We start from the raw sequence: 15,165 nt of genomic DNA, 5'->3' as shown, positions 1-15,165 counted from the left end.
AAACTGATGTATGACTTTTCAGTTGGAAGAACTTTCAGTATGTGCCCAGTGCATTAGAAAATAGAATGCTTGGCTTTCAAATGATTTTAAAGAATTTGACATCTGTTGCTTTGGTATAGAACAGTTTTTAAAATACCTTCTTTCAATCTCTTTGGGGGCATTATTTTAAGTAACTTGATTTAACAGTTATTTACAGAATATGGAAGACTTGCAATGGAAGAAATCTACCAGAAACCTTTTCAGGTAAATCAATATTTTAATGTTTATAAAAAGTTGTCTATGAGAAGCTGTCAAGCTACCTCAGCTATCACTTTGGAGACAAGAGAAACTCATTTTTACCAATAGATTCAGAGGGTTGAAACTAACTTATAGTAATGTTATCACCAGCTTATTTATTGGTGTAGGCTAACAGGATAGGAAACAGAACAAATTTACAGTAGATGGATTCTTAATGTTTTTACTTACATTAAGGAGGTAATGTTTCTCTTAGATAGTATTTATGTCTAAAACTTAAAGAATTTAAGATAGTCATGTTGAATTTTTTTTTCAATACGTGATGAACAATTATAAAATGCTCCAGGTTTCTTTTTTGTGGTATATTACACTTTGAAGTTAGTTTTGTTGTTATTTATATTGATTTCATATAAAAAGATTCAGTTTATTTTTGAAAGCAAGTGTGATTTATAAGTTGTCATTAATGCTACTTGGCAAGCTGTAGTTGTAGTAGGGGGAGTGACTCCACCGTATTTGCTCATCAGTGTGAGATCCTTCTCATATGACAACATTGCCACTGATTCTTAGTGTACTGAGTTTACGTTGATTCTACCTCACCTTGCCTGGCTGAAGTGATTACTTTTATGAAATAGTTGGGCACATTGTGGCTTCATTTTTGTGTATATGACTAAAATATACTCTGTTTATCCTATATAAGCTTTTCTGAAGTAGGGTAATTTTGCCACCCAGGGACATTTGCCAATGCCTGGAGACGTTTTTGATTGTCCCAGTTTTGTGAGGGAGGTTAGTGCTACTGGCATCTAGTGCAGTAAGGCCAGAAATGCTGTTCGACATCCTACAAGACACAGAACAGCCACACGTGACTAAGTCACCTGGCCCCAAACGTCGGTATACTTGGAATTGAGAAGCCTAATCCTTTATGAATAATGTGAAATTGCCAAGCGTGGTGGCTCACACCTGTAATCCCAGCACTCTAGGAGGCCGAGGCAAGTGGATGGCCCGAGCTCAGAAGTTGGAGACCAGCCTGAGCAAGAGCGAGATCCTGTCCCTAAAAATAGCCGGGCGTTGTGGTGGGCACCTGTAGTCCCAGCTACTTGAGAGGCTGAGGCAAAAGGATCACTTGAGCCCAAGAGTTTGAGGTTGTTGTGAGCTATGATGCCACGGCACTCCACTAAGGGTGACAAAGTGAGACTGTCTCCCCCCCCCCAAAAAAAAGTGCAATTGTCTTCTTGACAATAAATTTATAATCAGTTTGTAATTAGCCATCTGGAATTAGTTGGTCTTCTAGTTATATAATCTTCTAAAATGATGATCTGTGTGCCCTGCTACACCTTTCTTGTTCATTTTTTAAATCCTATATTACTGTTTGTGGTGACTCTGTTTTTATTTGCAGTGATGTTCTCAAATGGTGGCAATTCCTAGGTGTTAGAGGCTGGGAATGTTGCTGGTTTACTCTTGATATACCCATCAGCAGTACTGATCATTTGGATACTGTAACTCAAATTTTGATAAGGATTGTTTAGGAGAGTAAGGAAAGCTTCAATTATTAAAGTTTTGATTTTTTTTTTTTTTTCTTAAAGAAATGACTTTTTTTTTTGTATAGACGTTAATGTTTTTGATTCGAGATTGGAGTTATCCTTATGAACATTCATATGGTTTGGAAGGTGGAAAACAATTTCTTGAGAAGAGATTGCAGGTAAGCCCCCACTTCCTGGAGAAGAGAGCATAAACACCATGCCAGGAGAAGAGATGGTCTATTTAGACTCTTGCTCATACTACCAGTCTCTACATGTCATTGGAATGAGGTATCCCAAGGTAGCCCAGGTGACTATACGCATAAGTGGTGAAAAGTAAATTGGTTGTACTCCTTGTTAAGAAGAAAATGCCCTGGAATCAAAATTATAGAACAAGTATGTCTCTCCAGAGCCAGTTTCCCCCCTCTGTAAATAAATATTCAAAGGATAAATGTTTAAAGGAGACTATTTGATTTACTTGGATTTCTTACATGTCTCTTTCTGGGCCAATTGAGCTTCTGAACATTTGGGACAGGTCTGTGCTTGCATGATGTGAGCCCTCCCTTCAGAGGAATGCTATCTTTTTTTTGGCTGGGGCTGGGTTTGAACTCACCACCTGTGGTACATGGGTCTGGCGCCCTACTCCTTTGAGCCACAGGCACCACCCTAGAAATGCTATCTTTTAGAGTGACAGCATGTAGAGCTAGGAAGGGGGTCTTAAACATCATGTAGGTCAGCCTTGTTTTCTTTTTAAATACTTAATGGAACTGAGACACAGCAGTGTGACTTGCCTGTGTTTATTTACCTAATTATTGATAACTGGGACTCGGACCCAAATGTCCTGACTCCTATGCAGCATGCCCCTCCTGTGCAGGCATTTCTGGGAAATAATCTCACCAGCGTGATCATGACCCGTTCTTTAGGAAGGTACCTTGCAGTTCAGATACCTCCTCAGATACACAAAAGATGCATAGAGATTCCTTTATTCATAAGTAGGTGGGTGCTCTCTTTTGGTTAATAAGATTTGGTTTGTCTATGGGATGATGCATTTGGTTTTTCAGTCACATTCACAAGGTTGGAGTACACTACAATTATTTTTATTCCTAAAGTGAGATTACCAATTTCTCTTTCTTTTTTTTTGGCTGGGGCTGGGTTTGAACCCACCAACTCTGGCATATGGGGCCGGCACCCAACCTCTTTGAGCCACAGGTGCCGCTTTCCCAATTTCTCTTTCTTGGATTATTTGCAGGGCATTTCCAGACCCTGCTGTCAGAAATCATTTGAATCATTGGAGTTTCTTCTGTTTTGTTCAGAAGAAATTAACACAAAGCACATGAGGCATGCAATCTAAACTCAGATTTATGTAGTTCAGAAACATGGTTTCTGAACTTCTTGTTGATATATAAAACATGTATTCAGAAAATTGTGTAGTTTGATGAATTTGTACAAAATGATCATAGCCATGTAGCCAGCACCTAGAAGCATCCATTCTCATACACTAATCCCTAAAACTTTATACCACCATCCTGACTTCTGATAGACTTTGTTTTTGTACTTTATGTGAATGAAATCATATACAGAATGTATTCTTTTGTGTCTAGCTTTTGGGCCTAATAGTGTGTTTCTGAGGTAAATCCATATTGTTGCATATATTTTAGTCCATTCTCTTTGCTATACAACATTGCACTGACGGAATGGACAGCAGTCTCTTCATTCCTTTTTTGGTGGAGATTTAGGTAGTTTCCAGATTTTAATTATGAATGGTGTGTGTTTTGTTAGAATACTTTTTGAGAAGTCTTTGGGAGACTCTGTGAGTTACATTGGGGTAAACAAGTAATTATTCAGAATGTTTCTAGGTTTAAGATTTCCTTCCTGAAAATATACAGTAATTTCTCTTCCGAAATTCTAATAACTAGCACAAAACATAAGTAGAGAGAACCCTGAAATGCTAACAGATTTCTAAGGTTCTTTGGACTGCACTGGAACTTTCTGCCTTAGCTCTTACTTTGCTCAGGGGCTAATCTTTTTATTTATAGGCATATTAATACTTTGCTGTTTTGTCTTATTGGCATTATAAGTACTTCAAAGGTAAATTATTAATTTATTTACTGATACATAAGTCACAATCACAACTTGTTATTCAGATGTTAGATATTATGATTATTTATGTTTTTTGCTACTCTAGGCAGTTTACTTAGGGAGAAAATATCTTTTCCTAAATTTAAGAAAGTTTAAGAAAAATGTGGGGTCTTAACTGAGTGGTTAGAATGGGCCTTTAGTCATTTTTTTTAATTGTCAAAAAAAGAAACATCCCTCTGTAGTAGCATCTGTTTAAGTATCACATGAATGTGAGTGTGTGTTTTCTTTAAAAAAAAAAAAAATTTTTTTCCCCCTCTTGTATACAACTTCACCCTGTTTCCTCTGCCCTCAGGTAAAGCAAAATCAACACGAAGAGTTACAGAATGTAAGGAAGCATATTCACAATTGTTTCTCAAATCTTGGTTGCTTCCTTTTGCCACATCCCGGTCTTAAAGTTGCAACTAATCCTAGTTTTGATGGGAGACTGAAAGGTGGGAATTCCCATTCTTGTTAAATTCAGAAGTTACTTTTTTAGAGGCTGAAAGTTTTCCTTTACAATACACAACTCGTTAAATTTCCTATCTTATACTGGAGGCATGTGGGTACATTTTTAACATTGTGATTGCAGTGCTCTGTGCTGTCTCTCCAGCTTTACACTGATTTATTTGCAGCATCTAGTGAATTGATTAATCTATTTAATAATGTGTTTTGTTGCTCAGCACTGATGTCCTGAAAATTCTGAAGGCTGTGAGAACATTTCTTTACAATATTTCAGCTGATTGTAGTCTGCTGAAAGGCTTGCTGATAAATCAGATTTAAGTCTGTGTTTTGGGGGTGGTGATACTTTTGTGTATGTGCTTTGGGGTTATTTGGAGTGCGATGGCAAAAGGCTTGAGACTTGACAGTTGTATGACTGGAAAAAACAATTTTAGTAGTAATGTTTAATACAATCTCAGGAATTGTTTGCCTTTTTTGAAAAGGATATTTTACTTAATACTTAATGTGGAATTTGTTTTGGTGGTCCAAAAATTGTTTTATTTATTATTTGAGCTGAAAGGATGTTTGAGGGTTGGGAGAAATGGGCTAGGATGGAGTATAATTTTTTTCTGTGAGATACGGCATTTTGGGGGGTAGAGGGAGAAAGTATCCCACTCTTGTTGCCCAGGTTAGAGTGCTGTGGTGTCAGCCTGGCTCACAGCAACCTCAAACTCCTAGACGCAAGTGACCCTCCTACCTCAGCCTCCTGAGTAGCTGGGGCTATAGGTGCCCACCACAATACCCAGCTAATTTTTCCATTTTCAATAGAAATGGGGTCTTGCTCCTATTCAGGTGGTCTTGAACTCCTGACCTCAAATGATCCTCCCACCTCAGCCTCCCAAAGTGCTGGGATTACAGGAGTGAGCCACTGTTCCCAGCCAATGTGGCATGTTTAGATGAGTTTTTTTTTTTTTTTAAATGAATCCACTTAAGTTTATAGATATGTGTACTCTTATTTCATCAAACAGAATTTTATGAACTCATACCAGTGGGGACTTCCTTAATTTTTTCTTTTTAAGTAACAAAGATGTTGATTAATTTTGTGTCCATTAGATATTGATGATGACTTTAAACGAGAGCTTCGAAATCTGATTCCATTGCTGCTTGCCCCTGAAAATTTGGTAGAAAAAGAAATAAGTGGATCTAAAGTCACTTGTAGAGATCTTGTAGAATATTTTAAGGTGGGTGATCACTTTAAAATTAAAAAGCTTTGTGTAAGATAGAAACATAGTTGACTTAAAACTTATCTGTATGTCTGTATTTTAAAGCAAAAATATACATATAGTTTATTTTTCTGCCTTGAATTAAATGTGTCAATATTTAAGGATCTGTAAAAGATGGTAGTAGACTACTTGTGTCTTCTAGACAGTGATTTTATTTGTTTACAGAATTATCCAACTTTTTTTCCATCTCTGACATGGAGAGAAGAGCTATTTATTATATTGTAATACCATTCTGTCGTTTGTGAATAGGAATTGGGAGCATAATTCGGCACCTTGAGTTCTCATAGAAGCATTTTCTCAGAGTTCTCAGGTTTTGATACAGCCAAAAGTCTCGAGGCCAGTTTCTGAGTTCAAGTTAATTATGCATTAACTTGTTTTTTTTTTCTCTACTTTTCTGTAGTTTTTGTAGCTTGTCTGCCAGAACAAGACCTTGGGAAAAGATTGTATTATTCATAGTAGTTATAGATAGGTGGAAAGGAAAATACAGTTAGCTAAGAGTATATTTTTACTTATTGAGCACTTGAAGGTCACTCTCATATTATCTTTGTTATGAATTAATTTTGAGTCAGTAGAAAGTTGAAAGACTCCTGTATCGACTTCTAAAAACTGCCTTCCTTGCCTTCTTCTTCTTCTTAAATTAGGTAATTTTTTTTCCTTGAGCTGAAATATAATTTAAGCTAGTCAAAGCAAAATAATGGGTAAAAATGTTTTTTAACATGATGTATATTTGAAACACTGGCGGTATGGGAGAGTTATGGATTTCTTTTCATAAAGTGGATGACATTTTATATATAACTTTAAATATGAGCTATAACTTGTTTGCAAGTTAGAATTATATTTAGAAACATTTTTCTAGGGTATTACTTAGCAACATGTATTTAATAATATTTAGAATAGGTTAACTTTGTTGGAATGAGAGAGTATGATTTTTGAGCCTAGAAATGTCTTTTTTAATGGTGTGAATTATTTGTATATTTCATGATTTTTCTTTCTTGGGGAGGATAGAAGTCAAATAACCTACTAATATAATGAACCTTTTCTCTTTTTAGGCTTACATTAAAATTTATCAAGGAGAGGAACTTCCACATCCAAAGTCCATGCTTCAGGTAGAGAGAGTATATGATTTGTGTTGTACATGTACTTATGAGAGAGAATAAAAATCTTTGCTTTACAGAGAAATGCTGGAAATGGGTATGTGTGTGCTTTTTTACATGTAAATAAATTTTATATACAGCAGAACCTCTATAGTTGACCACCTTCCTACATTGATCACCTCCTTAATTGAACTAATTTTCATATGTGCATGTGTACATTTCATATGTACACAACATGTACATATCAGTACAGCAGGCCTAGTTCCCTATGTTGACCAGTTTGTTACAGTCCCTTGGGTGGTCAACTTACAGAGGTTCTACTGTATGCAATGTATGTCATGGGTCCTAAAGTTTTCTGTGTTTTTTTTCCTTTACAATATACAACTCGTTACATTTCCTGTCTTAGCTGCAGATTGTAAGCTTTGCAAATGTATAGGCCACCAGAAATAGAGTCCTTAGTACCTTCTTTTCAGATGCTCAATGTGTAGGAAAATAGCCATTGGCAGAAGATGGCTTCACGTGGGTCTCTCTCAACTAAGCTGCTTCTATTTGTTGAGTCTTTTGACAGTGAATGCCATTTGAAATTGTCTTGCTTTTTTTTTTTTTTTTTTTTTTTTGGTATTAATGATTTAGAGCTGCTTCTAGTAAACACAAAACTTTTTTCTTTTTTTAATGATGCTCATTTGGGACCGTGTTATTTTAACCTGTTCATGTTTTTAAAAATGTACTACTTTGGGCAATTTCTCAATTTTATACTAGATTAAACGGTATTCTGTAATAAAACTTAGAAGTTTCAAGTGTCTTTTCTGTAATACTGATTATGAGAGAGAGCCATGAAGGTCATTCGTGATTCCTAACATTTTGAGACTCAGCATATTTTAGGGGTATATCTATTTATCTCTGTCCATTTTCTGAGCATATGTGGTATTTTTTACAAACACATTTTTAGCATCAACCTAAGCAAAGCAGAATTAGGTAGGCAGTCCTGTTGAAAGCATTTACCACATTCTTTTTATACCACTATTCTCTCCCATAGGAAAGGAAAACTAGAAGTTAATATTTTCTCTGATTCATTGTCAGACTTTTTCAGAATTTATTGTGTCTGTTATTTCTAGCATAGGGTATTTTTTGCATAATAATTGTACATTCAATTTTATTTTTTTAGGCAACAGCTGAAGCTAATAATCTTGCTGCAGTAGCAGGAGCAAGAGATATCTATTGCAAAAGTATGGAACAGGTTTGTAACTAAAATTTTACTTTGATACCGTCTTTATCCAAATTACACTGCCCCATGGCCCAAGATCTGCTTCAGTGTCATCCATTAGTTTAACCAAGGGCCCCGATGACATGCCCATCCCCCCTTCTGTTCCTCCACGAAGACGGCCAGAGTCTGCCCCAGCAGAATCTTCGCCATCTAAGATCATGTCTAAGCATTTGGACAGCCCCCCAGCCATCCCTCCTAGGCACCCCACATCAAAAGCCTATTCACCACGCTATTCAATATCAGACCAGACCTCTGTATCAGACCCTCCAGAAAGCCCTCCCTTATTATGACCACGAGAACCTGTAAGGACACCTGATGTTTTCTCAAGCTCACCACTACATCTCCAACCTCCCCCTTTGGGCAAAAGAAGTGACCACAGCAATGCCTTCTTCCCAAACAGCCCTTCCCCCTTTACACCACCTCCTCCTCAAACACCTTCTCCTCATGGCACAAGAAGGCATCTGCCATCACCACCATTGACACAAGAAGTGGACCTTCATTCCATTGCTGGGCCGCCTGTTCCTCCACGTCAAAGCACTTCTCAACATATCCCTAAACTCCCGCCAAAAACTTACAAACGGGAGCACACACACCCCTCCATGCACAGAGACGGACCACCACTGTTGGAGAATGCCCATTCTTCCTGAGTTTCTCTGTTTTGGGATGTTTGTTTTCCTTGCCCCAAATCCATTGCTGGCAATGGATGCACTGAATGTGCCAGCATTGAGGGGTTACAATGAGAACTCCAAACACTAACGACTCTACTTCAAGATGCAGTTTAGGACAATGAATTTTAACCTAGACATTATAAATTGACAATGGTAATCCCAGGTTAGAATATGGAAAGACTGATCTAGAGGAATGGACAAGTGGTTGCACCTGAAAATCAAGTAAAGGGACTTTTTCCAGCCAACAGGCAGGAGTTCTCTTTTTGTGAAGTGATCGTTATCATTAAAGGGATGGAAAACACACACACACAAAATAAAATAAAATAAAATTTTACTTTGAGGCCAGAGTGGGATAGAAGATTTTTATATTTAAAATTATTGAGCTAATTTGTGCTACTTTGTATATTGACATATTTTGTCATTCCCTAACTCCCTATTGTGGATCTCTGCTAAACATAAACTGTAAGAAAGTAATTCATGTGGTTAGAGTTTAGAATTTGTGTGGCAGGTTATTAAATAAACTCCACTGAATTTTTTCTTTTCTTTTTTTTTAACTGAAATATTTTCTGACACATGATTCAGAGTGCTTTTCTTAGTAGTAGCCTTTGATAGTAGTGACATTAGCTTAAGGCCAGTAGCAGTTTCTGCACTTAGCTTGCTCATACGTGAAATATCTTTGTAGTGTGTTACCTTTACTCATTCTCTTCATGGCACTCTTTTGTACTTTTATGGTGTACTGGTGGATTAAGTGAAGGCAGGTAGAGAGTGCAGCGTAACTTTTTTTATCTTCGGTTCTATTGAGATTAGTCATATTTGGAAAATTATTTTGCTTGAGTTAGTTCAACATACAAAAAATAAATAAGTTAGGATTACCTGTGAGATATTAAAAATAAGTTTAAACCAGAGCCGTGTAAGTGATTTGACTTTCTGAGACTAAACACTGTTAGCAGGGACTTTCTTTCAGGTGTTAATCATTTCTAGAAGGTAAGCTGTCCTGTTGTAATTCTGTCTGTATAGGTATGTGGTGGGGACAAGCCTTACATTGCACCTTCAGATCTGGAGCGAAAACACCTGGATCTCAAGGAAGTGGCAATTAAACAGTTTCGTTCAGTGAAGAAAATGGGTGGAGATGAATTCTGCCGTCGTTATCAGGACCAGCTTGAAGCTGAAATTGAAGAAACCTATGCAAATTTTATAAAGCACAATGATGGCAAAAATATCTTCTATGCTGCTCGTACCCCTGCCACACTATTTGCAGTCATGTTTGCTATGTATATAATCTCAGGACTGACTGGCTTCATTGGCCTAAACTCTATAGCCGTCTTGTGTAACCTTGTCATGGGGTTATCACTGACATCTCTTTGTACTTGGGCATATGTTAAATACTCTGGGGAGTTCAGAGAAATTGGAACAATGATTGATCAGATTGCTGAAACACTATGGGAACAGGTTGGTATCTGTCTTTTGGTTTTTTGGTGACTAATCTCATTTTCCTTTTGATTCCCACCCCCTCCCACCCTCCCTGCAGTATTTGCACATCTGCTTTTCTTTTATATTAAGGAATGTCAAAAGATATTTTCTGTTTTGTTTGGACACAGAATCTGTATAATTCTAGAGTTTTTTTTTTTAAACTCATATTAATAATCATAATGTGCTTTGGTTAGCTTTAATCTGCAATATCCTCTGGATAGATTTTTAGTCGTAGGCCTGTGATTATGCCAGACAATGGGCAGGACCAGAGTCTTTAATAATTTTTTTTCTTTGAAAAAAAAAAATATAACCAATGAGTGATTTTTAAAGGTAAGGAAAAGAAGTTTGGAAAGCAAAAGAAGTTTCTTACTAATACTGGCAAGATGTAATACAGGAGAAATGTTGGATGGTAGACAGGTCTTCATTGCCTTCCATGAAGGATAGTAGTGATTTCCTCTTGTACTACAAAGAAAAATTCTCTAGACTAGATTTCTTACCAAAGAAACTTTGACCCTCTATACCATGGAAATACTAATGAACAAAGCATCATGAGCAGAGAAGCAACTTCCACCATAATCTTTTACCTCAAACTAGACTTGAAAGTCGAACTGTGAACTCTTGCCCAGAAAGTGTCCCCTAAGGAAAGACATTTTATGTATCTGCCATCCGTGGAGAAGAAATACCTATGTGCCACTCAAGGATGTTATTAAAATGATCACTGTGAAATACTTGAACATCACGTCAAGGACCAGAATGAAACCTGCAGTTATCACTGATGAATGATATCATGGGCATTTTTAGATGTCATTTCTGAAGTTATTAAACTTAACTTGAAGATTTAGCACATGCAAATCCATGTTTATTTTGGCTTTAAATTCAAAGACTGAAGAAATAGACATTTTTTGAAGAAAGTTGATTGGATGTTGACTCTTGTAATAAGATCATCATTAATTTATAAAGTGACTCCCTATATTTGGATTTTGTATTTACTCTTTAGAGAAATGCTGTATTCACATCTGATTTGGAAGTTTATGTTGAATATTTGTTTTATTTTTATCTTTAAAAAAAAAACCTTCAACTACTTCATTTTCTTTGGTATCATGTAATAGAAGATGGATTAGCCTCACTTTTAAAAAAATGACTAAAACTTTGGACCATTATTTTCTGCAACATAATTTTCAATTAATTATACAGTGTTTTCTTTTGAAAAATGTACATCTCTGTACAGCATTGATTCTAGAATTTTAGAGGTGCCATTACGACAAAACGGTTAAATATGGAAGAATCTCAAGTGTGTAAAATTATTTTCAGTATAGTTGAGGTAAGGTGATCACTAGTCAGAGATCTGTGCTGTGTCAACAAACCTTGTCTAAATTTCTTTGCATTTCTCTTTTCTTTTGCTTCAGAGGAGTCCCAGGAAGGTGAGAAACCTACAAAGTCTCAAATTCTTGTAGTCTTAAACTCTTTAGCTTCAAGGCACTTTGAGTCATTCTCCTAACAAATCACTCCATGTTTTAGGTGTTTTCCAAACTGTTTGAAGTTACTAGACGTCGAATGGTTCATCGTCCTCTTTCATCAGCACAGCGACAGAGACTGTCATCCAACAATAACAAGAAGAAAAATTAGACAGTATTTTTAACTTTTTTCTCTATCTGAAGTGTTGACACTTATACATGTAGGACAATAAGCAGGACCGTCTGTGCCGGTCTGCATAAATGCTGTATACATACCAGATTTGATGCTGCATATAGGGTATGGAATTGCACATCCATCTCATAGGAATTGTAAATGGTTTGAATAAGAGGAAAGTAATTTTTGTTGCATTATAAAATGTCTAACTGCATTATTTATAGCATCATAACTTTTGGGAGAAGCATCTTTTTATTTCCCACATTCCTGGTTATTTTCATCATTGCTTTGAATTGAATTTTTATATCTATTTTTATATGTAACTTTTTTTACCTCACATTTTTGTTTGTTTTGCACATTTCTCATACCACAGGTATTGAAGCCCCTGGGTGATAATTTGATGGAGGAGAACATAAGGCAGTCTGTAACAAACTCTATCAAAGCAGGCCTCACTGACCAGGTGTCTCATCATGCCAGATTAAAGACAGACTGACAGTTCATCTCCTCATGGACTCCACTCTCTTTTCTTTTTCATGCTTGCTGTACAATGAAAACTCAAAATAAACCAAAGTTTACAATCAACTGTAGAAGTAGTTTAGTATAACTGGCTTCACAGATGGCTGCCACAGAGTGTGAAAATTGTTTGTTGGTTTTAAGCATTCTTTTAATGGCTCCGAAGACATGCAGATTGGGTGAGGAGCATTACTTTATCATGCACATTCGTGCCATGTTTAATTCTTTTATTTCATTTTACTTAATCTAATGTTTAGTGAAATTTGTCTTATGTAAAAGGATATTTCAGGGAAAATATTTTAATCTATTTGAGTCTCTTTAACACAGTGTCCCATTGAAATTATAATTTTTAGAGAAGTTATGAATCACTGTATCAAGAATCAGATTTGACAATGAAGCCTTTATTGAGCCACTACATTAAAAGTATATATTGCTTTACTGCCTTCAATGCCAGTATTACATAAATGCATGTATCAGAAACTTCACGGAAATTACATGACAACTCTTGTAGCTAAGAAAGTTATTCTGAGGTGTACATTTGTCTTGCCTTTTCAAATTTATAAACCTGCCCTAAAAGGAGATGCATATCTGGGAAACTGAACTGTCTTTTTGCAGTTTAGCCTTCATGTACATAAAATATGCCATTAATTTTATTGGGGGAGAAATTCCATCCAAAAATGTTGCCTACAGCTATGAGTTAAGAGTGTACAGTGTGCAGCTTTTATTTTCTAAAATCACAGATAGGGCATGTATATGAATTATAAATATATAAATACAATTTTGTATTAAAAGTTTTGTAGTTTATGGCAAAATCTGGTTCTGTGGTAGGCATTAATAAGTACAGTCCCTGTGAAAAGAATGTTTGTGGCTCATGTCAGTGTGTGAATGCATAGACAATTTGAAGTTTTTGATATATTTGTGATATTTAATCCTCCTTTAGCACCGCAATCTTACCCACCACCCAAAGGAATTCAATGGGAATGTTTATTGTGACTTTGTCCTCTGTTGCATTTTAAAGTTATTTCCTGTAATTTATTTTCAGTACATAATTAAAAATTTGTTGTATATATAAAATGAAACTTGTGATTCTTTTTTAAGGAATTCTTCAAGTATGTATTCCACTATTAAATCATACCTGTTTATACTGAAAAACGCACGAGTGGGAACACCCTACTTGAGAGCTCCAAGGTATTGTACCTCGAAGCTAAGCTTGTAAAAAGTTTTTATTTTTCTGTGTCTTCTTCTCTATAAGGGAAAACTTGTGATTAACCTAGGTGTAGCTGGGGATTTGTTAATTTCTTTCTCTCTTTTTTTTGTGGTATATGTATAACAGTTTTTTCAGTACTTTTGTAGTTTTCTTTATCAGCATCTATTAAGCACCTAATTTGGTTTCTAAACAAAGAAAATTCAGATGTTGAGTTGTGTGCATGAAAGCTCTAAGTTTACTTTAGTTTGGTTGATGTATCTTCCCTCCCACCCTCTTCAAATCCTTTTTATATGGATTGCATTTGTTTCCATTTGTATTAAATTGCTGCCTACACTCATCTGTTCTTAAACATAAAGAATCCACCTGAAAAGTGTCTCTTTTATTTCTTTTACCACCCTGTTTTATGAGTGCTGTGAACTTTTTATGAATGAAAAAATAAAAAAATTGTTCTATAATAGCAATTTTTCTGAAATTAAAGACTTAAATAGCTTACATTAAAAAAAAGTTGTTAAGTCTAAACCATTGAATTTCTTAATATTTCTTGTTGGAAAGAGTGTTTTATCCACAGAAGACATAATTCTTTACAGGATTCCAGGAAAACACTTTGGTGTTTCAGTTTGAAGACGCTGGACCTTATTAAGCAAGCGGTAATAAGGTATTAAAGACACACTCAAAACTGTTAACTGAAATAAATTTGGTGTTGGCACATTTTCTGATGGTACAAGTTTCTCAGTGACAAATGATTCATCTTCATAATTAAGACATACATAACTTACTTTTGTGAAGGGGGCAGTCATTTGACCCAGCTATTGAGTATGGCTTGTGTATTTCTCATGATGATAGTCATCCTTGCTTCAGTGAAAATATTCTATTTGTAGAAGTGAATAGTAGTAGCATTTCACTTTAAAGGTTGTATTTCCAGAGAACTCTGAGCTGGGCTTGCTTGTTTTATTTTACTTTCAGAATTGATCTGGGCAGACTAGAGACTATCCTTGTTGTAGGCATGCGTGCTTTTAGTTTTAATTACTTCGTTCTGTTATGGGATTAAAAAGTTTTTAGTCTTGGTAAGAGCCTATTAAAATATATCGTAAATTTTCAGAAAACACTATGATGATGGTAGTTAGTGGTTATTTGTATCTACCCAAAATGGCCCGTCTGAAAGCAGTTTAGCCCTTTAACTAGGTAAAAAGTAGGCTTTTGATTAGCTGCTTATCTGCTAGTGTGGGAATTCATGGCCTGAATTTTCACCCTCTGACTTGCCCAGAATTGTTGTTCATTGTGTCGTAATTGTAGGGCAAGTAGTAAAAATCAGCTCGAGTTGCTGGTGGTTATCCTGGCAGCCATCTTCTCACTCGGCCAGAGTTTATCAGCAAATGACCGTCTTACTTGGATGTGTCCAGAGCCTCTTCCATACAGAAAACTTGGTTTTGAGGAATCCTCTAGTTGTTGGCTGCTAGTTAAACAAAGCCAAATTGGAGCATTTCCAAGCATCTCAGAGAATTGCTACCTTCTCTCTACTTATATTTTATGTCCAGATCCTAGGAACTTCTCTCCTCTAGATTGCATTTTGCTGGAATTTAGGCTGAGGAATTGAGCTGCCCTTAACATACTTTCAGTGAAATACAACTTTTATATCCTTGTAGGTTTGTGACATTTTAGACTTTTCAGGGCCAAAGCTATCAGCTGACCAGGTCAACAGTGCTTAAAGATAACTAAAAGGGCTTTGGGGAGAG

At 36.0% G+C, this 15,165-nt stretch overlaps 1 protein-coding gene across 2 annotated transcripts in view; it reads left to right on the top strand.

Annotated features, from left to right (window-relative positions):
* The window catches only part of ATL2 (atlastin GTPase 2), an 83,200-nt gene extending 69,901 nt beyond the window's left edge, over window positions 1-13,299 (top strand). Inside the window, exons 6-14 of one of the 2 annotated variants that reach the window (XM_053587717.1) lie at window positions 187-243; window positions 1,838-1,930; window positions 4,180-4,318; window positions 5,418-5,545; window positions 6,637-6,693; window positions 7,847-7,918; window positions 9,631-10,062; window positions 11,490-11,504; window positions 11,602-12,078. In XM_053587717.1, coding sequence (XP_053443692.1) covers window positions 187-243; window positions 1,838-1,930; window positions 4,180-4,318; window positions 5,418-5,545; window positions 6,637-6,693; window positions 7,847-7,918; window positions 9,631-10,062; window positions 11,490-11,504; window positions 11,602-11,709 — 1,101 coding nt within the window. In that variant the 3' untranslated portion in view covers window positions 11,710-12,078. The other variant, XM_053587715.1, reaches the window with a different exon arrangement.
* Window positions 13,300-15,165: the final 1,866 nt, after the last annotated feature.

This window comes from Nycticebus coucang, chromosome 4 (genome assembly GCF_027406575.1).
Source record: "Nycticebus coucang isolate mNycCou1 chromosome 4, mNycCou1.pri, whole genome shotgun sequence".
Classification (NCBI taxonomy): domain Eukaryota; kingdom Metazoa; phylum Chordata; class Mammalia; order Primates; family Lorisidae; genus Nycticebus; species Nycticebus coucang.
Note: the sequence above shows the minus strand (reverse complement) of the source record. Positions and strands in the feature narration are given on the sequence as shown.